We start from the raw sequence: 25,857 nt of genomic DNA, 5'->3' as shown, positions 1-25,857 counted from the left end.
ACCTGGATTTATCAGGTCAATCAGGGCAAGCCAGAATACAGCGACATTGTGATACCTCCTTGTGCCACACGAAAGGAGCATACGCGCCCGTCTTAGTTGGGAACATGTCATTAAATATCTCAAATCGAAATATCGATAAAGCTTGCACGAAAACTTAGGTTTAGCACAGCAGCTACTGAAGAAAGACAAACAAAAGGCAGACACGCGAGGATTACACACTATCAGTCTAGAATCTACGAAGAACAGCTGGTGTCACCAATGCTTGTCTCGTAGTGACTACAAAGTCGCAGAAGATAACCCCCAATCTAGCCCCGTTCCGTGTCCCGTCCCCTCGTCTCCCCTGGTCGCCGATACTAACCACATGAGGTCGACCAGGCCCCCGGCGCTGGCGATTGAGGCCTTGACGCGGTTGGCGAAGTCGATGGCCGATTCGTTGGGCTGCCGGGTGGTGGGCGGCAGGTACCATACGTCGCACACGATAGCCCACGACGTCATCATCATGAACAGGTAGTGCAGCATGCTGTACTGGCTGCTGTTCCAGAACGCGTCGCCGAACCGGTGGTCGTACTGTAAGGTGGGGGATGAAACGTCAGCAGGGTGTTGGAGGACCTCGTAAAGCGGACAAGTCGCGAGAAAGGTAGACGTCGGTTAAAAGTGAAAATGAGAGCAAAGGACGAAGCATTTGGAGGCGAAAGAATGGTGCGGTGGTCGGGCGTGAAGCAGACGAGCCAACAAATTAAAAAGTTAGTAAGCGACGAGCAGAAGCCAACGCCCACCGTCATAGACGACAGCGTTTAGCCCCGGTTGCGCCATAATCGTCCCGCTGATAGCTGTGGCTGAATTGAGAGGTTGCACACAATACGGTCACTTGACCTTATGTCGCCGTGTATCTTATCGTGATGAGGCCCTCATACTGCACTGACCCGCCAGTCTTATCGGTCATGCCAGTGACAGCAGTCAGAGGGCCAGCATGGACTGGTTGGCAAAAATCACTCGAAATCGGTTTATAGGCAACTCATATTTTCCCGTCAACAAACATCAGCAAAACACATGCGAGAAGAATGTAAGCTATCAAACTGACATATACGAAGAACGCATGTCCTCTTTCACTGATCATCTCGTCTTAGCAGTCTCCCACGCCTCACCACATCAGTGCTAGCCACACCGATTTCTCCCTGAGATCCTTACCCGAATAGCCACCGGGTAGATGGTGCCGCCGACCTCGAAGCTGCCCTTCTTGAACTGCATCACCGACGTGTTGTTGATGCACGTTCCCTCGGGGAAGATGAGGATGGGCAGCTTGTTCGGGTCGTCCACGTGCTCCTTGAGACGGCGCGTCACTGCCGAGCGGTCCTTGGTCTCGCCACGCTCGAACCAGATGTGTGACGAGGCGCGTGTCAGAGCCCGCTGCAGCAGACCCAGGAAACCGCTGTGCCGCTGGCCGATCTGTGAGGTCACAGCAGACGGAAGGCAGCAGGGTTCAGTAAGATTTGTGTGATAAAAAGAAACAGCAAGAACGATGATTTTGGTTTCCATCGATAGCTGACTGCTCAATTGTAATTTGTTTCAATATCAACATTAGAGATGATAAGCCAAATGAAGTTGCACTGAGGAAAATTAACTCTAATTATAAGACGAACTTCGTAAAGCAAGCCTCACATGTCGGCTTTCCTTCCTTTTACACAAAATATCAACAATGCGGAAACTTCTCACATGAACACAGAAAATGAGCCGACGCATAAATAAACTAGCCCAAGCACTCCACATGCACCACCCAAGCACACCCGCCTGCCCCACATACCAAGCTGTAGGCCTGGTCGCAGTTGAGGATGAGCACATCGATCGGTGTGGTGTGATTGGCCACGCAGATACCGCGTCGCGGCCGGTTCTCGGGGTTGTGGTAGGTCACCACGGCCGAGAGTGTGTTGGACATGAATTGAAAGCAGAACACACTGACGTGCTGAGCAGTCCAGCGGCGGGCCGGGCTGTCCGGCAGACAGCCGAGCAGGGACATGACCAGCACCATCCAGATCACCTGCAGACGGCACGGAGGACGGACGGAGAGATAGAGGCGGCACAGAGAGCGGCGCGGACGGGACAAAGACGACTCACATGGGACGTGAGCACACTGACGACATGGACACTCTGACGAAACGAGACCTTTAGAAAGCGGGACAGACGACACAGACGAAAATGGGGAGGAGACGATACAGCCCGACCCTGGACGAAATGCTGTCGCAATAGCAAGAACGAACCCAGTTGAGGAAAAACAGCTAGCTGGTATACAGCCTGTGCCTAACGGTAGTCCAGAAGGTAAAGATAACTTGATAGCATTAATACGCACCAAGTTTTGCAATCAAGTGTAAGTTAACAGCGCACCAAAATCACGCCACGGACGAGATAGGCCGCACGGAAGCTTAGCGGGCGATTGTCAGGACTCCTCGAGAGAGACAGGGGCCGGCGTCACAGATAAGCCATATAGCAACTCGACAGCGCCTGATAGCTGGCATCGGTCCGGTGTGGAAACCTGCAATAATACGGCGTACGGTTCCAATATTACACGCGAAACGGAGAGGGTCGGTGAATTTAGGTGATTCACAGCGAGCATGTGTTACATGAAATGGACGGCCTGTGGTTGGAATAGGACATCGGATCTCGGAAAGGACGTGATCGACACGGAACTATCTAGTCCAGATAGACAATCACATAACATAGATAGGGAAGCACTAACAATGACATATAATTTTGCGGAGGAGCCAGTATAAAGGCAGAGAAATAAAATTCCAGCTCTAACTACAGATGAACCGTAAGATAGTGACATCATACCGTAGCCAGAAGTACATACACTCACAAGCACACAATCCAATACAATTAACCCAGTCCAAGACAGCACATTTAGAACGGACACCCGATGGTCTTGAACACATCGATCTGTTTTGACGGGAACGGACGATATGTGAGCTGAATCGTCCACGCAGAAGTTCAATCGACCGACTCTGACCACACACTGGAGTCCGACAGAAGCCCATTACTGGCGAGAACAACAACGTCTCACGGATATTAGTACCTGCGGCGCTTCTGGACAAAAACAGAACACAACATTGATTGAAGTGCCAAGTGCGACGGAAAAAGACAAAACCGAACGAGCGATGGGACAAGACGACTTGTCATTGCACAACACAAATACGAGATAAACAAGGACGATCAATACTGAACAGACCAAGCCGGAAACCGTCCTGTTGAGACAGTATCACTTACTGATAACGTCTTGTGGGAAGATATCAATTACCGTTGGCCTTTATGAAGCTGACGGAATTCGCAAACAAGCGGGTCCTAGCCGGCAGGAGACGAAACAACGCTGTGAAAGAGCTGTACGCCAAGGAAACGTGCAAGTGGTGTCGAGAAGCGAGTTGAAGGAGACTACTGCACGACGGAGTGGCCACGACTGGCACTGATTGGGACGCCACGCTGACACATCGTCCCTGTAACCCGAAGTCAACGCATCAGTCAACGTTGACTGGCGATTAAAGTCGCGAAGTCGTGCAGCTTGAGGCTCTGTCTTCTGGAGCGGCAGAAGTAGACGTTTAGTGACAACCAAACCATCCCCGACCAGAAAACCCCCAGCATTGCGCCCTGGACGAAACAACCTTCAACGCTAAAACATACCACTAGCCACGAACGACTGAGGAAAACACTTCCAAACGAGCTCCCCAACGGACAAAACTACTATACCCGAACAGCGCCACCCAGCGAGCTTGGAAAATGGACGGACACCCAGAAGGACAAACACGCCCGTTCAAAATCTTCCACCCGTCTCGATGAGCCGAACAGATCAGCTCCCATCAATGCGACAAACACAGCACAGTCCCAACAAGGAGCGTCGACGGACCACCGCAGTCTCCCATCCACTGACCAGCGCGTAGCTGACATCACAGCTGAGAATGCAGACGTCGATAGGGGACGTGTGGTTGGCCACGCAGACCCCCTGAGGTCGGGGCCGGTTCTCCAGCTGGTGGAAGCGAATGGTGCCAGAGTAGCTGCGCGTCAGGATGCGGAACGCCATGAGGGAGACCTTGTCGTAGATCCAGCGTTTGGCCGCGCACTCGGGCACCAGCGCCACCGAGGAGACGACGAACACGAACGTCGATACCTTCATGTGTAGAGGCGCGGGGCGGTCAGATGGGTGCGGTAAGTCCATAGAATGGAGCAGCCGTAAGTCTGTTAGTGAGATACATGAATGTAAATGATTACCTAGGCAACAGTGATGAATGAACACAGGGTCACTTGAGTAAGTCGTAGGTCAATATAATACACATTACGAAACAGTCAAAACGAACAGAAAAAAATGAGCCAATAAAGTTGACAGAACATCTTATTTGCATCAAGCAAGGCACACTGTATGAAATGACAAGACAGACGAGATGACTGTGACACAGCAAACATCAAATATTTCAACAGAACACACAGACCTCGACACGAATACGATTTCTCAGGACAAGCCATTGCATTAGCACCGATGGCATTCAATCTTCTAATGAGGGTTATTTGTCGGACAGTTGGAGACTATAATAGAATCGATGACAGCTCGTGCTCCAATAAAAGACCGTCCCATTGACAATATGTCAACTCAAGCAACACACTACGACGAAACGATTGATTGTAAGTATTGAACAATGAACATCCTAGATAAAAACTTGGCACGTGTTTATCATGGAACACAGCGTTTACAAAGCAAAACCAACAAGTTGAAAGAGTTGACAACATTAAGCACACCTCTTTTAGTAACATGCCGGTCTAGTCGAGTTCTTGAAACATTCAAGAAATAAAATATACAGCCAATGAAGACAAGTCGGTGAAATTTAACTCATCATGAGAGCCTATGCGACTTAGCCAATGATGATAAGTCGCACAACGAATGTTTAGCCGAATTTCATCAGCCGATTGCGTTTACGAATGCTACGAAGATGGCGCTCTAGCCCCGCAGAACTGAGTGGCAAATTTGAGCGGGGCTGGGCGACGAGATTTACATAATGCGTCCGAGTATTTACCGATGTGAAGAAGATGGTGATGCGCACAGGCAGCAGGAAGAAGTAGCGGAAGAAGAAGCCGACGAACCAGAGGAACGTCAGCCGCCAGCTGATGAACTCGTAGTTCTGCTGCGTCCGCGTCAGCATGTTCCACGACTGCAAAAAGGACAGAAACGTTACACAGATATATACACCAAACGTCAATCCTCCCTTGTCACTGCTGATCTTTTCGGAGGGCTCCATGAATAAAAAGTAAAAACAATCGACGTCGTCATTGGTCGTAGATAAGCGCAACATTTTCCATTTGCCTTCTGATAAGTCATTCAGAAGTGTTCAATAATTCCCACCGACGCAAAGGACAACAGGACAGTTAATAGGATCAGTGGCAGCGGACTAACCACGAACAGTCAATCAGATAGACTAGCTGGTCGATAGACCTACGACTCACAAACTACAACGCCGAAAGCAGACGCCATTCATTTTACAGTAGCACATGAATGCCAGGGGACAGCTGGCCTTTTACCACAGATTAATGTGTGCTAGCATTCACCCAGAAAACACAATCGCCCGTCTCTGTAGACACAACACAAATGGAGTCGCTCAAAAGTCGTCTTGTTTGATATCCATAGTTGGTTCCCATAACTTTCTCCCAATCTCGTTCATTTGATCGAGCCCCCGACAATACCCTCTCATCAGCCGACAGTCTAGTCACCCATCCACCAGACGTCTGCAAGAGTAACTCCGTCACTCCGTCAGCAGTAATTTTACCGGTTGTTACCATGCCGTGAGTGGCAGAATCCGTCCCCGTGTTTACCGGTTCATCTGCCTGACAGTGACCATCGCGTCTGTTGCCAACAGGTCGCCCGCTCCCCCTCCCCCCACCAGTCCCCATGCAGCGGCTTCTTCCGTCTCGACCCACGTGTGCCTCACTATAGTATACATATTTGGTTGTATCTGTCGAACCCTGATCGGGCCTCCCCAGTACGCGATGGTGGCAACTGGCAATCACTGAAAAGTGTATATCTCGAAAACACATGGTGATCGGTAAGCAAACTGAGCTGTCTCTAAGTGGCACGGTTCATCGTTGCTAGCCACTCCGGGAGCAAAACATCATACCAGCCTCCAAAGTCAGCGATTCAGCCGCCACTCGCATGTTACCAGAAATGCAAACACGGCAGCAGAGGCTTCAACCCGTACGAAGCTCGTCAATAAATGAATCGGCATTTACAGTCAGGCTCTTATCAATAGGTAGGTATTCAGTGGCACGCGTGCCCCAGATAGGGTCCACATGAGCGTGCCGATCGAAGTTTGGACGCAGACTCGTGCCCTAGGTCATCTGGCGTCAATCAATGATCCGAGAGGCTGAACGAGCCAACTCACGCACACCGGGCCACGCGGTGAATACAGAGGGCAGCAAAACAGCTACGGGACGCTGCTGAGGTAAACGATGTGCATAAAACGTGTCTCATAGTTTTGAGAGGAAAATAATCTTCACGAAATGTTTTGTCGTAAAAATACAAACATTTCCTTGAAAGTCGATTAAACTATTCGACATCCGAGCATATATTCTATACAGCATCCTGGATCCAAGAATCAAGACTTGCCATCCGCTTGTTCGTACTTCCTAATGGAGCGTTGAGATGCATGGCGTTTGCCAGTGAAAACACCACTTCCAAGGTCATAGCGTGCTCTCAATGCACCTTATCTCTTCACATGGTTCGATCAGCGTTTTGCGACGCCACAAGACCTCTCATGGCTCATCGTACCCGGTGCCCTGAGCGCCAGAGCCTCCAACCCTAATCCGAGAGGGCTCAGTGTCAGTAGATAGGTCTGATAGACCGGTCTCAATGCTCTCTCAACTTAGGAGAAGACAGTCGCGAGAGGGGAAGGGACATCCGCCGTGGACGGGAAGGATCGAGAGAGTGCGACTGTAAGCGACCGGATATGTCGAAACGCAGAGCCGAGGGTAGTTAACAGCCATGAGCTGTGACGGGTCGGGGCAGTGGGACGGTTCATGTCATACCTTCGCCACATGGAGGGCGGTGTGAGGGGACATTGGAATAGGACTGGGGAGCAGAGGTCGGCACTGGATGGAGGAGGGAGGGGACAGTTTAGCTCAGAGGTCGGCCGGGTGACACTCGTGCCCGACACAAGCCAGGCGTCAGGAACGGACAGCGGCCACCCGCAGAGACCGACGCCTCTCGGCTCAGACCGCTGAATTGGCCGCTGATACAACAGGTCCATCCACCCTCGCTGTTTTCTTCTCCCCTCTCCCCGCATCCTCCATTCACTCCAAGCGACTGCGTAGAGTTCATAATCTCTGGTCTATCATGTGCGCGCCGCACACAGTTCCCAGCCCTGACCTTGTGACAGACATGACGCTTCTGACGTCACACCGAGCTACGCTCCGTAGTCCGTAGCCTGGCTGCGCCCGGACCGGGAACTAGCTGAGAGCTACATAGCCTTGGCTGAGAGTCACCGACTCACCACTGGCCACGTCACAGGCAGACCACGCCCCCAGCCACGCTGGAGCTCGGCGCCGCACCACGCTTTTGTACGGCGCTTGCCGTAATGCGCTCTAATCCATCGTGACTTCATGTACAGAACCTACACAGCTTATCCAGCGCCCATGGTCTAGCTACCACAGCAGTCAAGCCGCCACCAAAAGCCTCCGCTCAGTTCGGATACGGCTGGTAGGCAGTGGCACGGTCGAAGGGACACCAGCGCTGTCCGTGGGACGGTTGGCCGACATACCGCGTGCCGCGTAGCCACTGAGCACCACGTGCACCGCCGGCCGAACGGTATACGTTACCACGGCTGCGGGTCGAACGGTGCGTGGTCACGGCGATGGAAACGATGAACGGGAATAGGCCTCCATGGACGGGTGAGGCTGGTAGGATTGACCCACTGTGGAGTGTGGACCGGTGAGGCTGATGGGGTTGGCGGTACGCAAACGATAGCGGCGTAGAGTAGCGCTAGAGTTAGATCATGAATGAGTAAAAAAATATTTATAGACATCTAGCTACCAGCTAGATAGGGATCCAAATGAAAGATAAATATATCGTCAATTATACCCTCAAGACATCCAGCGGCCACATTGAAGCGTTTCGGCAGCCATTGACAAAACTACCCCACGCCTCCAGCTGTGATAGCTGGGTCGGGCGGTGACTGTGATTCATTCCTCATCTGTCACGCCGATCACTGACCCGCTGCCGGTCATACCACGTGCACAGCACGGCGCCTGGTGACGGCCGGGCCGCGGTGGCACGCGGCGCCCGGATGGCGTCAAAGGGCACACGGTCCTAGAGTGATCGCCGATCGGCGCCGAGCGAAGTTCAGGACGCACAGCAAAGAAACACGAGGGTAACATTCGGCTAGCACGGACCGGACGGGCGAGCCAAGAGGATGCAGTCACGGTGTTTATGTAACTTAGAGGTCATAAGATACACTGCATATGGAAATGGCACGAATGTGAGATCACTGATACGTGACCGGCCCGACTACTAATAATCATGGCGGAACAGTCGAAAATGCTATTTCTGTCCTTTCCACAGACTTGGAAGATTTTGCAACGCCATAAAGAATCAACAGCAAGGGTATTACAATACACGATTTGGAGGGTTAGCGAATAAAAAATACAATATTCCAAATGCGCATAGTCATGGTGAGGATCCTTACATGGCTCTATTCATAAGTAAACAACATTAGAACCAAAGCGGCACTTCAAACGACCAAACATGCTGCCTGTCATGAAAACAAGAGGCCTCGTTAGAGCAGCCACGCTGGCTAGGCCAGTCCCAGCAGGCTGCCAAGCCCCGTCACTTTTTGTTACCCCCGCCCACCGTTCCAGTCATCCACCACGCCCACCGAAGGACAAGGAAGGCCAGATCTTGTGCCAAGTCGCTGCCGACGCAATCAACCATAGCCCACAGTACACCCTTCCCATCCCCCAGCCTGGACGACTCTCTCACATCCACTGCCCCTGGTCATTCCCCTCCTGAACCAAAACGCAGAAGCCGGTTCCATCGCCAGCCATTACACATTCCTGAACCCATTCAGCGGACGGACTGCGGTCTCGTTCTCCCGTTCATAAATCGCTTATTACGCAGTACCTACTGAGTACTGAGTAGCGACAGCGGCTAGAGATCAGGCAGCCGTCACTGAACAGGGTACACGGAGTATTCTGAGGATATGCCACGGAGTTCGGTGGTCGTCCAGCGACAGCCTGACCCAGTCGCGTTCGAAGGCGAGATTATCGTAGATTGGGTCGACTGTCGACATAACAGAGTAAATGGCTAGACTGGTGCACGCGGACTCGCACTGCACACAGCTGAGAACGCACGCACTAGACCCGGACGGCGGTCATTATACACTTAGCCGGGACTGTCCGCAGGGATGGCCAGCGACCCCTCGGCATACCCGCGCGTGCGAGCATGGCAGTCGTACGAAAAACGACCCAGCCAGGGGTGGCACGGTTCTGCGAAGGGATTTTTAGTGGAAACGTAAACCGCAGGACGTGCTGCGTTCTCTGTTCATGCCACAGCCAGATGCCATGTTTCTGTCGAAATGCAGATAATTTGCCATGACCAACGGAAGACGGAGAGTTGTGAATGAGCGGGGGGTTGTGGGGCAGGGCAGTGAGCCTCGGGGCAGTGGGGCAGCAGGCAAGCATCAGCGCCAGCGCCCTTTGCCCTCGGGCGGCGCGTCTTCCGTCCATCGGACCGTTCGCCCACAGTCAGCAGCGGCAGTCCGGGGGCCAGGGTACCGCCCAGTGACTGTGCCGTGTGGGTGGGCTGCCGAGTCAGCCCGCGCCGCGCCGGCCACCGTTCCCCGTAGGGTGAAGTCGTATAAGAGTACGCACTTAGTGGATTTCTTGCTCTCATTTGTTTAATATTTGAAAGAAAGAAATCGCAAATAGGGAATATTAAAGTTCATTGAATTAGCTATCAACCCATGGGGCAACGATCCTTCAGCGTAAATGGAAGTGGTCTAAAACTGACATTTTCTGAACCGCTGCAGTTGCGTACTCTTACCATATGGGGTGTGTAAGAGTACGCACGCCAGGTGGGTGGAGTACGCAAGCATATGAACACACACCTATGCAGCTTGTACTGTCCAAATGCTTAACTTCAAACTCAGAAGGCATTTAAGTTAATTCTAGTATCCAAAAAGAAAAACCTAAAATACATCTTTCAAGTCTATAAATCAGGAAATAATCATGTCGTGTGTTTCTTAACAAATGTACAATCAAAAGGGAGAATAACTCGTATTTGGAAGAATTTCGGGTACGCATCTGCATCACAGTGCTCCATTGATGATATACCTACAAAACAAACGTCATTGAGCGATAGATTAATAATTTTATATTTCTGTATATTCGATTTAATGTATAACTCTGCGTACTCTTACCCTACTGAACAGTGCGTCCTCTTACCGTACATGCAATTCGCGCACAAAACAACCCCGAAACGTTGTGCAAAACTTCGCAAACAGAATATTGCACTGCACAGTATTTCCCCAGATAACCTCACAAGTTTCCCACAACAATCACGGAAATGTACCTTATCTCAACTGCCAAGTATCAAAATTATTGTACCATACCATAATAATATCATAACGCTCGAAAATAATATTTATCGCCTTAAACTCAACAGCGTCGCCGCTCAACGCCCACGTTCCGTTGGTGACAAGCACGCACTGGCGGCTTCATGTCACTTCATGAACTCGACAAACCCGCGTTGCTAAGCAACCGAAACAGCTGATGCGTACTCTTATCGCCCGCGTACTCTTACCCGCCCTTACCCTATGGCGTGATTAGCTACGAGGGTGAGTGAGGACTGTGGCCGCCGGGGCAGACGGACGCGGACGGAACGCTGATTCAGTGATATAGTCCCTGACCATTGGGGCCGGACGGTGAAGCTTGTGGGCAGAAAGGCACTGATTGTGTGATGCGCAGCGGTGAAATGCCGACGAAAGCATATGAAATACGGGGTAGCACAACAACGAAACTGTAAGCAAACAGCCGTTCCGAGAGAAAAAAAAGACGCCATAAAAATGTTCTTGTTAAATAGATTAAAGCTTTCACAAACAAAGCGGTAAGTAATAGGTAAGTACAAGAAGGCACACTTATCAGCACCGGTGGACGGTGGTTCTTTTTCATCCACTTTAACCCAAACGCGTGAGAATCAGATCGTGAAGACAAGCAGTCGGGTAAAAACCACCCACCGTTCACAAGACATCCACGTATCATCAGTCACAAGAACTCGACAAACTCCTCTGGTGATTCTACAAACAAGATACCACGGTCGCCTTGTCAATCCATCCAGCCGCCAAGGGCAGAACACATCCTACTACCCACAGCCACCGCGCCTCCATGAGCCCAACATGAGCCTTCCCTCTCAATGAACGCAGCGCGGGCGCAAACCAAACTCCCGTCACGTGACCCCTACCGGTCACGTGAGGGCGGCTACACGTGACCGGCGCTAGTCACGTGACCGGCGACGCCCACCTGCGCGGCCGGCTGTTCGGGAACAGCCGGACTTGGCTCTGAATGTAGGAGGCCCTCCCCCGCTCCCCGCCCCACACCCGGCCGGAACAGAGCACTTTGAGATCGGGAGACTGGAGGACCCCCGCTCGAGGCAGAATCGAGAAGGCCACTCTGACGGGAGGTCAGGGTAGGGGGGGGGGCGATAGCGTCGAGCTGGCTTGTTCCGATGGTGTGACGCCAGGGGGCGGGGAGGGGCGAAGTGGACCAAAGGTCACGGGCGAATGACAGGCGTGCCCCCGCCCCCATCGCTAGATAAATTGAGATAACGAAAAGGCCACAACCACTGATGACTGGCAGAGCGAAACGGCCAAACAAACTACCTGAGACCGAGATACCTTCGGCAGGTCGTACTTGCCTCTCAACCGCACCAAAGTTCTTGTGCGCTAAAATAATAACGGAACACTTGACTTAACACACACCGAGATACCTATGTATATCTGGCGCTCTTCTGATCGTAGTGAAAACAAAATCGTCAGCATTACGTGTAAATTTATCCGGAGCGTTGAGGGCAGAGCATGTGATGTCCACAGGGAAGCAACGGTTTAAAGATCGATATTGCCATGGAAACGCCATATGAACTGACGGGTCCACCTAGCATTGCAGCAGTGCAGCTGCTTTTCAAACGGCAACAGTTCTGCAGGGTCCGGCGTATGACACATCGCCCCATAACCAGACGGTTGTCAATACTCTCTCAAAGTCCTCTCCACCCGGGCCCCCCTGTTACCATGTGAAGCACCCCAGACCGGTTGTAAAGTTCCACTGACGATGCATATGTGCATAAGGAGATCGCCTCAGGCAGCGTCGGTCGAACTGAGTGGGAACATAAGCTATTGAATGAAGCGGATGCATGTTCCCCCTCGGCTCAGCGAGCAATATCAGGAGTAGTTGGACCGCACTAGACCAACACTTGCGTAATAGCTCATACGTGACTTTGCACAAGGAAGCAGGCCCCCAACTCAGTCTATCAAATATTGCAATACCGAAGTAGCGAAGTCTGTGACTAAGGCAGCCCTTCCGCCCGGTGCAGATAACATAACATGTCATCCACATTTAAAAGACGCCACACCGAGAGGGACAGATAAGGGGGATGAGGAAGCCAGAAAGGGGTAGGATATTACTGACACTTGCACAGCTGCTAGAGCTGAAGCGAACAAGCGCAGTGCGCACTCGGCACTAACCCGACCCCGAGTGCACCGGACCCTGAGCGCATTGTCGGCGGTCAACCCGGCACGGTATGGCGCACCGTCCGTCCGCCCCGCAAGGCCATCCGTTACGGGTATGTCAGGAGCACGGTACCGCACTTCCTCCGGGGAACGGCGGCCGACGGAGTGCGGGGGAGGGGGAGGGGCGGCCGTTGGCTGACCGGAGTACAGGTCCGGTCCAGTGTCCGCTACCAACCAGTCCGCCACCCACGCCACCCACCACGGAGACTCCATTTTAAGACCGCACTGCACGGCGCAGCTGAGCCAGCACCCAAGTCGTGTGGCATATCCCAGAAATGACCGGCCGGCTGAGCCGTAGCCCACAAATAGCCAGTGACGCACCTGCGACGCAACGAGTTCAATGGCAAATAATTTGCGGTCGTGATCATAAGGCCGATACGGACAATCCTTATTGGATTTCAGAAACAAAAACACACAATTAGAAAAAAGCGCTTCCTAATTTGCGAATAATAAGGTTCGTTATCCTTTGATTTACGCAGCACACTAGGCTACGAATTGACGTCAAACTATCTATGCTAGAACACCTGAGTACCTACTAAAAAAAAACTTCCCGCTTCCACCCACACTGCGGACTGACCTTGAGTTCCTCGGCGCAGAAGCGTTTGGTGACTTCATCATCCACGATGGCCTGGATGCCCGATTTGATGTAGTCAAGACACGAGTCCAGCTGGAAGCTGACCAGATCCTTCGGTTCGGCCTCACACACCGATCCCATACGCAGGATCCGGCGGCCGTTCTGAGGACACGGGGTTACACAAGGTCAGAGGTCATCAAAGGTCACAGACTGGGCACTGGGCAGGCGGAGCGGGAAACGGCCCAGGATCGAAACTATGCAGGGCTAATTTCATTAGGAGATTTCAGGTCACGAGTTGATTATTGGTTTCGGGTAATCGGAGTTATATTGGGAAGACGCTCAGAACTTCGACCATTTCAATCACTGTAACTTTGAACGAAACAAAGCAATTCAAATACATCAATTAAACGATAAAATAAATGTTGTTAGTGATTATACCTTGACGTGTTTCTCAAAGCCACTAAACAATAGTCTAAAAATAACGTTTTAAGAGCCGTGCGATGGATATCGACGAATATTGCCATAAAAACTGAATGAAAAGTATAGAGCCAGAAGCAGGGGCCAGACCGGTTTCTGATGCAAAGCTGGCAGAACATGCGCTTTGTCGTCTGCAGCCCATCGGTACCAGTTGCAGGCACACAGTCTGATTGGGTACAGTTTGTCTACAGACCAAATCATGGACTTTTATAGCAGCACGACGATAAACATCGAGACCGGCCGCAATGTAGCATCAATCTCGGAGAGATCGATGAATCGCTGGAAATGCCAGCTTCACATTTAACACACATTACTCATATCCATCCAGGACCTTGTCTATCGCAAGAATACTTAACTAATACCCATCGTGCCTACATGTCTCACCTTCGCATGCATCCTTAACCCCTCCTTATCCCACTTACAAGCCCCCACCCAGCGCCCTAATCCCTCTGGCACCCACCTCTCTGGCCTTTTTCTCAGAGTCCGGATCTGGCACCAGCAGCAGTTTATCGTCCATCTCTTCGTCCTCGTCTTCGCCGTGGTGTCCGTCACCGGACATCTGGTTCTTCCTGTTTCTCTTCTGTTCCAGACGCACGCGACCAAACTGGCGACCGGAGGGGAGGGGAAGGGGAGGGGGTGATACATGAGGAGGGGAGGGGAGGGGAGAGCAGTGTGGTAACTCGTAACGATCGGTCGCGTTACAGGCGATCGAGCCGGGAAGGCAGGGGGAGAGGGTTCGGAATAGCCATACAGCCGGCCCAGATTGGTGGGATGGGGACGAAGGGGTCGGTTAGGAGCTCCATTCACGCTAAAGTGGTCGTAACTGCGTTCTTTGTTTTCTCAGTTATTCAACAAAGAGTAAGGCGAAGGCGGGTGTATGACGGGCGTCTGGCACGGCAGATAGCTGATTTTGGCCCGCGAACAAAGCCTTACTGATTTCAGTCTGGCACGTATCTGGACGAAACTGCGTACAGCAGTGGCTTATCTAGATAATCGTGCTAGATAAAGTATGACATCTAGATATAGTATGACTAGATACTATAGATATAGTATGAATCATACTATAGTATGACTAGTAGAATCTAGATAAAGTATGACACGAAGGGATGCGTATCAGAATGCATATTATTAGCGTCAACAGTGTTATCCCTTAGCTTGTTCAGATTCTGTGTTCTCATAATTATAATCGAATAAATAAACAGAAATACAAGATACAGTCTAACATTTTCAACGGGTAGGCATCATCGGTGTCAAAATACCGACAAATGTATTACGAATAAACGAACATTAACAAACCATGAGAACTTGTTCAACCCAAATTTGCCCGAACCAAGAAATGTCCCCGAGCTAAGCGGCGCCCGACCACACCACGCTCCATCACTCACCTCAAAGATCTTGATCAGCAGCTGGACATACTTCTTGCGGACGCCGAGCGAGAGTCCGAACGGCGCCAGGATCATCAGAGTGGTGTAGAGGATGAGCAGCGGCGGCACCAGGAACAGCAGCACGCCGTTCAGCAGCATCGCCAGCACGGGCACCATGGTGACGTCCTGCTCCGACAGACCAGAGGGTCTGAACTCTGAGGCACAGAAGACCGGAGAGAGGACACGTGAAGACAGCGCCGGGTGAGCTGACGGACAGGAAATATTTTGAGCGACCCACGAAAGAAGATTGATGGTGCACGGTTTTGTTGATCGTAAACAAGAGTACGTGATGACTAGCGAGAAGCGGTTGCGTGTAACAGAGATGTGAACTGTTCACGCCTTAGATATCTACACCGACGTTTGACGAGCGCCCCACCCTCACCGCCCGATATCTGGGAGCGACTGGCGGTCCGCCGTGCCGCCGGCCGCGCGGCGCGTGGAGGGGGCAGGGGGCACGGCTGCCATATGCACAGCTGATTAACAGCTGCCATATCTACTACCAGTAGCCTAGACATTAGTGACTCCTGCAGGGCGGCTGAAATTGGAGATGCACGCGAAATGGCTGCTTCACAGGGAAGCCTGAGAAGAGTTTGTAAACTAAAGACGAGTGCCGACCGGATGTAACGTCACTCAACCGGACTAAACCGGCCAAAACCACTACCGAATCGGAACGAAAAACGAAATGAAGGGGTGGATAGAGAAACCAGCATGATGGATGCGGATGTCATTAATTAGCAACATAAAAAACATAGAACATAAAAACAACATAAAAACACATTCCATGTCAACCGGGACAGCCAAAATCGGTCACCTCTGCGATTTTGTTCAAACTTGGTATACTTATTGGCTATTGGGTAAAACCTCTGAGGGTGAAAGGATTTTGTCATATGCCCTCGGGCTACAGAGATACAAGTCGCTAAACTTCTGCTTTTTGAGCAGAATTGGACGTGTATTGCAATCTTGAAAGATCTATAGCTTCAACATTTTTGAAGCTATTAATTTGAAACAAACTGAAACGTATACATAAGGAGTTATGCTAGTAAAATTTGACAATTTTTACATTTTTTGGTGGTTTTGAATTTATTTTATTTTGAATTAATTTCTTAAAATGTAATTTGTGAAAAATGGGTACCCTTCGATTTTGCTCAAATTTAGATATTGTCTTCCACTACACGCAAGGCACACGTGCTGAGAAAATTAGAGTGGGCCAACGATAACTTTGGATGATATAGCAACAAGTAGTGTAACGTAGCACGGGCGGTGGAAGGGGCCGATTTCGCTAACTCCACCTGTTTATCGCCAATAACTCACGCCATAATTATCATATTAACTTCAAACTTTCAGTATCTGTCCAGAATCGAATTGCAAATCCTCCCGCGCAAAAAATAGGTAAATCAGTCCACAACTTTTCTAGTTATAGCGGTGTAAAGTCGAACATTCCTGCCGGAGCGGCTCGGCGGCCGGCGCCGGCCGTTGCCGCCTGAATGGTAGACTGTGCCGGCGCGGGACGGTTCCATCTTTGCACCGCGCTTCTTACCGCTGATTATGATCGATTCGTGTCAAATTTTGTGTGAAGGCTTAAAAATGTACAGGCAATCTAATGTTTAAATAACTACGAAAATCAACTGGTAAAATTAAACTATTAGGGTGCAAACACAATATGTGACTATGACGTTTCCCGCGTCGGCCGATCCCCGCCTCTGCCGGCGACATCTTACTCTTAGCAAGCCACTAACTGCCAAATTTATGGTAAGATTAACTAGAGATTCTCATAACACTACAAATGTCGTATAAAGGAAGAAAAAGGAAACTCGGCCAGTATCTCTTAGAGCTATGGGCGTATAAACGCAAAATAGTCACTATAGCAAATTTGATCACGTTTAACCTCATTTGATCTTGAATATATTGATCTAGGGCCATGAAATTGGCACACGATTAAGTTCCCCGCCGCCCCACCTACAATTCAAATTCCGTTTTTTTAATACCTTTTTGGCTAAACCGGGCTTTTCTCCCCTAGCGCTGGGAGAGTCAGGCGTATTTTCTTTTTGCAACCAAAGAGAGGCGCTGCCCGAGAATGCCCAATTTCATCATTAAAAAACTGGCTTACGATGACCAGCTATCTTCGTGGCTTAGCAGTAAGTGTGCCGAGTGTACCCACCTCGAAATCTAAAGGTCGCTGGCTCGCAGCGGGTCAGCCTGAAGTGTTTAACACGCATTTGTTTTTTAAGTAGGTAGCATCTGGCCAGCCGGCAACTGTCGTGAGGGCTAATGTTCGTATCTAGGTAGCATTTGGCCAGTCGGCAACTGCCGTGAGGGCTGTACATATTTACGCGTGTTAGATTGGGTCAGGTCACGTCAGGTCAGGCAGTGTGGCTAAATTCATTTTACGTTAGGGGGAGGATGTAGCAAAAAGGCCGGGGAGGATGTCGTTATTTTAATAAAACTTGACTTCGACCCTTTTTAAGCACTTTTTCATATATTGATACGTCACGAGAAAATGATGTAGACATATTAAATACTGATAAAATTGTGAGCGCATTGTGAAATTCGGGATGTCAAATGAGGTTTTTAAGGCGGGTCAAACATTTAAACATTTTGGTTATTCGAATGGTTGTCTTGGCGTCTTGTGAGAGTTTGCGAGGTTCGTGTTTCTCTTGCTCCTATAGTTCGTTTTTTTTCAAAAGGACGCTGGCTCCAAGTATGTTTTTCCAACAAGCACGTGTTTCAGCCGCCAAAACGAGCAAAAACTGAACCTGAGAAAATCGAACGTCGACTAATTTTAACATGTGATTTCTTCCCGATAATTTCCATATGTGCGTTTTGGAACCAGATATGGGAACAGTGGTGACGTCATGCTGTCGAACATGTATTGCAATGTAACGCATAACTATCATGGACGGAACCGCTTGCTCGATTATGCTCGGCAACAGTGAAAAACTAAGTTTCACCCAAATTCGTTGACACTTGTCCCATTGCACGGACATTTGGGTGCCTGCTGCCACCAGTGACGTCATCATAGTATGTTCATTTTTAAGAAACAATTTCCAGCTACTTACCGTGCACAATTTGAAATCGATTATTTTTTCGGTAAGAAATTCTTGGCCAGACACTGAAGCTGCCAAAACTCACGTGAAAGCTTCGATATTGCACTTTGAGCCAGCGTCCTTTTGAAAAAAAAAACGAACTATAGACGTTTGGGTTCGAGGTTAAGTTGTGACTGTCGTGAGGATGTTTTTATTTATATTTTTAGGATGTCATTATACTTTTCATTATGGATCGATTTCCCCGCAACATTGCAATTTTGGACACACTGAGGTCAGGTTAGGCTTGCTTTGGTTTGGGGTAGAAAGAAGCATCTCCGGGTAGCGCCTCTACTTGGTTGCTAAAACGAAACACGCGAGTGCCAGACATTACGAAGTCCAAAAGACAGTTACGTAGACGTCGGCCCATTCTGGATTTTTTATATGATGTAGCTAATGTATAGGAGAATAAAATGTGTAAAAATCAGCAAAATCGAAGGGTACCCATTTTTCAGAAAATCAAAATTTATTTTTTGAATTTTAATTAAGTTCACTAATTAGTTAATTACGTCAATATTGTTATCCTCAAATTGAAGCCTGACCTATTCCCTCCATTTCACACTTTGTCTCGTGGTGATATGTCTAAAACTTCAATGGTTATGACGCTTTAAAGATGATAATGTGCCTTGCCTAAGTCAATGTTTGATGACGTGTATCTCGGAAACGTGACGTCATATCTTGACAAAAATGTCTCTTTTCTTTTCACATATAGATGAGTAGTTTCACAAAGTTTCGCAAAAATCGGAGGAGGTGAGGTTCAAAATGATCATTTTTTGTCCCACTTGGAATGCCCCACTTGGAATGGAATGCCCCAGAAGCGATAGAAAAAACATAGCTTTTAGATGAAGTACTCTGTGAGCACCAAGTATTCATTTTAAAATGGGTAATCCATCAATGCTGCCTTGACTAAGGCCTGAGGGCTGGAAAAAAGGAGACATAACGCAAAAAAGCGAATCACTTTGCAACTCAACGATCGGTTCAGATCGCGCCTGTGGCTTCTCCTAGTCGATTTAGTCTCATATCAGGACAGACATCTCATTCTTCGCGATCTCTTTCGGCTTCAACGGAGTCCAGACGGACATTATTAACCCGCGCCATGATGGGGTCTGCCGAGCAACGCGGTCTGATGGGGGGGGGGGCATTTTGGCCCCCCCCCCTAAGATCTCGAGAACCACGCAACATAGCGACAAGCGGCAAACGGCGTTGGATAGCCCCAATGGGGAACTACCTTGTGACCGAATTTCATTGACCTAGGTCAAACCGATGACGTCACAGGTCAGGTCGAAGGTCGAATTTTCACCGTTTACAGGCATTTCAAGAAATGCGTTGTAAAATCGAGTAAAATGCATTTCATTAAAAATCATCGATGGGGAAATGTTCGTCAAATACATATTTTGCTATTTGAGGTCACTGATACCAGGTCAGGTCACAGAGGTCAGGTCACTGAGGGTCACAAATTAAAAATATCATGTGATGCATGTTTTATGGTCCATTTTATATGCCAAATGCGATTATGTGGGAAAGACAGCCCTTGCGGTCGGTTCAGATTATGTTTTGGTGAAGGTCAGGTCAAGGTCAGGTCAAGGTCAGGTCAAATGGGGTCAAATTTCAAAGTTGATATTTTTGCATAAAATGGGTATCGATTCGATGCAGCTCGTCACGGGGAGTTCAATGGTGGTCTCCGTTTTGCGCTATGTGGTCTAGAATTGCTAAAAATTGAGTTCAAAAATTTGACGTCATCAATTTTTAACAGTTTTTTCGCTATAACTTGGCCAAAAAAGAGATATCGATCTGAAATTTGGTATGTATATCGAAGAGCATAGGGACTATCACATACATTCCGGTTTTTTCGAAATTCGAAAAAAAAATTGGAAATTTTTTGAGTTAAATCAATTTTTTTAATCTTTGGGGGTCAAAAACCCAAAATTTCGAAAATCCGAGAGAGCAGTTTTGTAGCGCCGTCTTTTCTCTACACAATCACATGAAGAACTTTAAAATTGCTTGTTAACTGTACAATTGGTGAGCGTTTCAAGATGTCGTGTTTTTTGCTCATTTTTACTCGAACATGACCTCAGTTTGACCTCAATAACTCCTGACCCGAGGTGACCTGTGACTTGAAATTTTGTGTGAAGGTGTCAAATTGATGCCCGGTAAGGTACTTAAAATTTGGCGGCGCGCAGCGCCGCCCGTTTTCTCGCTATTTAAGAAAAACCACAGGGGGGGGGGGGCCGCGGGTTAAAGTAATTGCTGAACATTTCAACACTGAACAATAACAAACATTCACATTACTGATCGCCTAGAAACGTCAATTATCCACTTCGATCTAGAGGTGACGAAAATGGGATACTTTTATCTTCTCGTGCCGATCGCATTTCCAAGCATACATCGGTCACTGAGCCATGGTCGGCTGTTTTCCTTGAATTTCTCGAAGCTTCAAGGTTCTCAAAGTCATGCTTTCTAGGACATTCGCCGAGCCACTATCAACGCCCTAAAGGTCACTATATTTATACACACTATTTCGGGGCAAATTCCATTATATACATTATACACTAAACAAAACGCAGTACAACGCACGAGCTGATCGTCTAGTCATATGTTCGTTACACATACATTGCCTTTTTAGCGCGGGAGCCACGGCGGCCGCACACACTTGAACAGGACCATATGTCATTGGATAAGAAAATGGTAGTCATTGATATCTCATATTGCAATGGAGCCTGAATAGTGATTAATGTTTAAAAAGTTGAAACTGAGTTAAACAATACAAGCCACAAGGTCAATGACCATTGACCAATGCATTAGGGTCTTTAAAAAAGAACTATTAGGAGCATAACCAGCCTACCTTGAGCTGACTGTTGATTGCTGATCTTCACACAAATGATCTCCAGCTAGATTACTAATCTGAAATGAATTAAAAATGATCAGAGGCCAGGTAAATATTAAAATCAGTGTGAAAGTTTAAGCCTGCCTTTCTTATAATTTCACAGCTTTCGATTCAGCTCGTGGGTGGGTACTTTTCTAGTGGTTGGTTCAACTTGTTAGACTTAAATCCAAGATCAAAATAATGGTAGCCAGAGTCCACAATGGCAAAAAATCCATTCACCATGCCAAACACCTCAGGGAGTCAGGGACACTTATGCACCAAACTTTGGTGTAAGCCATTTTAAGCAAGAATTTTAGCATAATTTGTAGGTACCAAAAGTTGAAGTTCCTTTATACCAAGTTTAAACACTTTCACCATGTAAGCACATGCATATGCTTATCTACGGCACTAATGCTAAAAAGTTTGATAACAGACAGAGAACAAGGAGACTGGAATTGTACAAAATATAAATTTAACAAGAATGTTTTGCCATCATGCTCAAGCTTTTCCAAATCAAAATGAGAGAGGAGACAAAACTGCTAAATCATGGATATGATGCTTAAATATGATATCTATGCATTTGGGTGCACCAATGAACTACCAAGAAAGAAGAAAAGGGGAAATCAGCTGATAAAGAGTAAAACTGTTACAGTCAACATGGTGAATGTGCAGGGCCTCACAAGAAATAAACTTCTTGAGCTTGAACAAGGCCCTATATACCAGGTAGGGTCGTCCGGCGATTCTACCTTTTCGTGACGTCAGCTCGTGACGTCATTTGGAGTCAAGTCTCGAAGCCCCGTTCAATCCCCATGTAAATGAGCGATTTTCGAAGCACTGTAGAATGAAGTCTGCACAAGATATATCAAACCTAAGTATCTTATCTGAAAGAGCAGACAATTTTCTGCAAGTTATCTATAAAGTGTTTTTCGCTAAATCTTTTGCTTTTTTCACAAAAGCGTAAAATGTCCCCCCATGTCTCCGCAGCCTCCCTGCCGCCGGCCGCCGCGCGGTCGCGGTAGTGTAGTGGTTAGCGTGCCCGCGCAGTATTCCAAAGGTCCCGAGTTCGAATCTATGCGGTGCAGAACTTTAATTGCAATTCCAAGCTGAATATACGCACATCCATAATAAATTATTATTCGTATAGCTAAACTGTCACCAAGCTATCCATATAAATTGACTTCACCCAAAATATCGGCAAGATTCTATTAAAATATAAATTCAAATATGGCGGCTTGGACTGCCGCGTGCGTTAGGCTCCGCCCATAGCTCCGCCCACATGCGTGACGTCATTCGTGTTAGTGGACACACGCGGAGATAGGGGACGACATGGGCCTGAGCTTGAAGAACTTTTGAAAACAAACTGTGATATACTGTGTCTTACAGAAACACAACAAAAATTTGAAAAGAATGAAGTTTCTGTAGGTGTTACAATGATTGAGAGTATGAGAGAGATGAGGGATAAGAAGGGAGGGGGACTCCGGATAATGTTCCAAACTAAGCAAGGGACAAGTGTTGCAAAACAAAGAACGTGTAGCACAGACATTTTGCATGCAGTTATGGAATTAGGGTGTTTTAAGTTGCACATCATCCTTGTATATCTGTCTGTAAGGAAATCTGCTGAAGACTGTGAGAGGAATAAAAACATGAAAGCTGAAATTGATAACATAATTGAAACAATTATGGCAAAAGATGAGGCTCTATTGTTGCTCGGAGACATGAACGGACACATTGGACAGCTTGGCTATCAAAGAGAAGATGAAAATGGGAGAATAGTCTTAGACTGGACTAATAAATCATCACTGATACTGCTAAACCTGGAAGAATTTTGCCAAGGTACATATACATGGTCAAGGCAGGACCAAAATAGTGCAATCGATTATGTCCTCGCAAATAGGAGGTGCTATCAGCGTATTGAGAGCATGACAATTGATGAAGAGAGGGAGCTTTTTGACCTCTCAGATCACCATATGATCTCGGTCAGAATGGAAATACCCACAAGAAACCAAAGCTTTAATAAGGGAACGACAAGTGTCAGAGAATTCTGGAAGGTAGATGCTGGCTCATTGGAACTCTTCGGAGAAGAGATGCAGAGAAGGCTCCGAAATGAGAACATAACAAACATAGAGGAGCTCAATGGCCTGATGACAGAAGTGGCCAACAGCAAGTTAAAAGCAACATACCGCAAGAAAAGCCTGATAGGGCAACAGGTGAAAGAAAAGCCATGGGTCACAGATGAAATCAGGGAAGCTATCAAGAAACGCAGGGACATAAACCGGGAAAAACGAAACACCAAAGACAAAGATCAAGAGAAGCTGCTCAATGAACAGTATAAAATACAGAAAAAGAAGGTCCAGAAAATGGTGAAAGAGGCTGTGACAAAATCAGAAAAGAAGACAACTGAAGAAATCAGGAACAGTGCTAACAAGAGCAAGACAATGTTTGAAAACATTGACAAACTAAGGAAGAAGGAGAGAAACCAAGAAGACATCCAACTGTATGACAATGAAGGCAAGAAACTGGAGCCAGAAGTGGAAGAAGAGGAGTTGGTGAAATTCTGGAAAACTGTGTACCAGCAGCACTCAAACGAGATCAGTAAAATATGGAACAGTGATGTGAAGAAGGAATATGAAGAAGGTATGAGGAGAACTGTGCACGAGGGACCCCACTTCCCGAGGCACATGAGAGAGTTGATGGATATGGCTCTCCCTGTGAGACAGGAAATATCACAGATGAACCCCACACAGATTGAAGTAGAAGATGTGAAAAAAGCAGTATCCGGACTGAAGAACAAAACTGCACCAGGACCAGACTTGCTCAAACCGGAACTATACAAAGCACTCGTAATGACGAAGGAAGGCCTAGATACCCTAACAAGCTGTCTACAACAGCAACTGGATGCCGACTCGAAGCCAGATTCATGGAAGATGTCGAAGACTAAAATGATCCCCAAGATCAAGAAACCCACTGCAAAAGACTTGCGTCCCATAGCGTTGACAAACATATCATACAAGCTGTTCATGAGTATTCTGAAGGATAAAATTGAGAGTCACTTAAAGTATAATGATGAAATGCTAGAGATACAAGCAGGTTTCACTAGTGGGGGGAAGGTTGAAGACAATTTATTCCTATTGCGTTACTGCGTTGAAGACAGCTTTCGCAGGAAAAAGCCATTGTTTGTGACAGCCATTGACTATTCGAAGGCCTTCGATTCGGTTAATAGAGCTGAAATGGTAGAAGCCCTGAAGTTCTACAAGATCGACTCCAAAATCATTGATGCTACGACGCAAATCTACCAGGGAGACTCAACGAAAATCAAGCTAAATGACAGGACTGAAGCAGTCATCGACGTCACATCAGGAATACGACAAGGATGCAATGGGTCAACGACAAGCTTCAAGATTGTAACATACCTTATCGCCAAAGCTCTGACAGATACGGGACTGGGCTTCAAAAATGATATTGTCCGAATCCCAGTGTTGTTCTTTGCTGACGACGGACTCGTCCTAACTGAGACTTTACAGGAGACAGAGCACCTAGTGACAACGCTGGCGGACATCAGTGGCAAGTTCGGTTTGAAGATAAACAAAGACAAGAGCGCGGTCATCATCTACAATTGTCAGGAGCAACCCAAGGTCATCGCAGACATCCCTGTGGTTCAACAGATCAAGTACCTGGGAGTTTGTGTCACAAACAAGAAAAGGCTCTTCAAGGAACACATCAACGTAATGCATCAGAAGTCCCAAAAGCTGGCCAACATGACCTACGGAATAACGCAAAAATGCTGCAACAAGCTGATGATTGGCAAGTGCTATTGGAAATGTCTGTCGCTCCCTTCGTTTCTTCATGGGGCGAGCATCCTGAGCCTTACGGACGCAGACATCAAGAAGCTCCAAGTATGTGAGAATGGAGTGTTCAGACAAATTCTGGGAGCACCGAGATACACGCCGATCTGTACGCTCAGAGGTGAGGTGGGAACCTCCCTGATGAAGACCAGGATCATGGAAGGGCACTTGCAGTTCCTGAGAGGCGCGATGCAAGGAAGCAACGACCTCATCAGAAGGATCGCCAGAGCAGAACTAGAAGTGCGGAAAAGTACATGGGCGAAGACAACGAAACGGTACCTGGAAGCTGTGGGATTAAATGCTGCAGAACTGGAGAGGATGAACAAGTCTACCTTGAAGAAACGCCTGAAAGAGTGGGATGACAAACAGTGGAAAGAAGAGCTCGAGGCTAAGTCCAGTATAATGGTATACCGATCTGCCAAAACAGCCATTAAAGAAGATCCGATCTACGATAACACAGCATCGTCAATCATACTCTTCCAGGCCAGATCCAACACGCTTCCGCTGGAGACTAGGAAGAGACACACTGGCGAAGAAACCACGTGTCTCCTGTGTGGAGATGGGGAGGAAGACCAGCACCACTTCCTGCTTGAGTGCACCAAACTCGCAGAAGAACGGCTCAAGATAACTTCACTCCAACGCCCACACCAAGAAGACCAACTAGAAGTCCTGAAGACATTCCTCTTCAATGAAAGCACGGAAGAGATGGAGAAGAACAAGGAGGGACTCTACAAGCTCTGGAGACTGAGGAAGAGGAAACTGGTGACCGTGACGGATGGTGAGCAGAGGACTGGAGCAGA

At 48.2% G+C, this 25,857-nt stretch overlaps 1 protein-coding gene across 19 annotated transcripts in view; it reads right to left on the bottom strand.

Moving 5' to 3' along the window:
- LOC122382925 (glycerol-3-phosphate acyltransferase 4-like) overlaps positions 1-25,857 on the bottom strand; it is a 28,550-nt gene that overhangs the window by 1,802 nt on the left and 891 nt on the right. For 3 of the 19 annotated variants that reach the window (XM_043368889.1, XM_043368892.1, XM_043368890.1), the window contains exons 2-9: positions 21,195-21,253; positions 15,234-15,427; positions 14,309-14,452; positions 13,375-13,533; positions 5,049-5,183; positions 1,802-2,035; positions 1,189-1,446; positions 359-567 (exon numbers count right to left, since the gene is read on the bottom strand). In XM_043368889.1, coding sequence (XP_043224824.1) covers positions 359-567; positions 1,189-1,446; positions 1,802-2,035; positions 5,049-5,183; positions 13,375-13,533; positions 14,309-14,452; positions 15,234-15,389 — 1,295 coding nt within the window. In that variant the 5' untranslated portion in view covers positions 15,390-15,427; positions 21,195-21,253. Of the gene's footprint in view, positions 1-358; positions 568-1,188; positions 1,447-1,801; positions 2,036-3,913; positions 4,151-5,048; positions 5,184-13,374; positions 13,534-14,308; positions 14,453-15,233; positions 15,479-15,654; positions 15,672-21,194; positions 21,255-21,865; positions 21,944-25,857 lie in introns of those variants that run through there. The other 16 variants (XM_043368884.1, XM_043368881.1, XM_043368893.1 and 13 more) reach the window with 15 other exon arrangements.

Source organism: Amphibalanus amphitrite, unplaced genomic scaffold (genome assembly GCF_019059575.1).
Source record: "Amphibalanus amphitrite isolate SeventyFive unplaced genomic scaffold, NRLGWU_Aamphi_draft 000150F_arrow, whole genome shotgun sequence".
NCBI classification, from domain to species: Eukaryota; Metazoa; Arthropoda; class Thecostraca; order Balanomorpha; family Balanidae; genus Amphibalanus; species Amphibalanus amphitrite.
The sequence above is the reverse complement of the archived record's forward strand: the minus strand, read 5'-3'. Positions and strand labels throughout refer to the sequence as shown.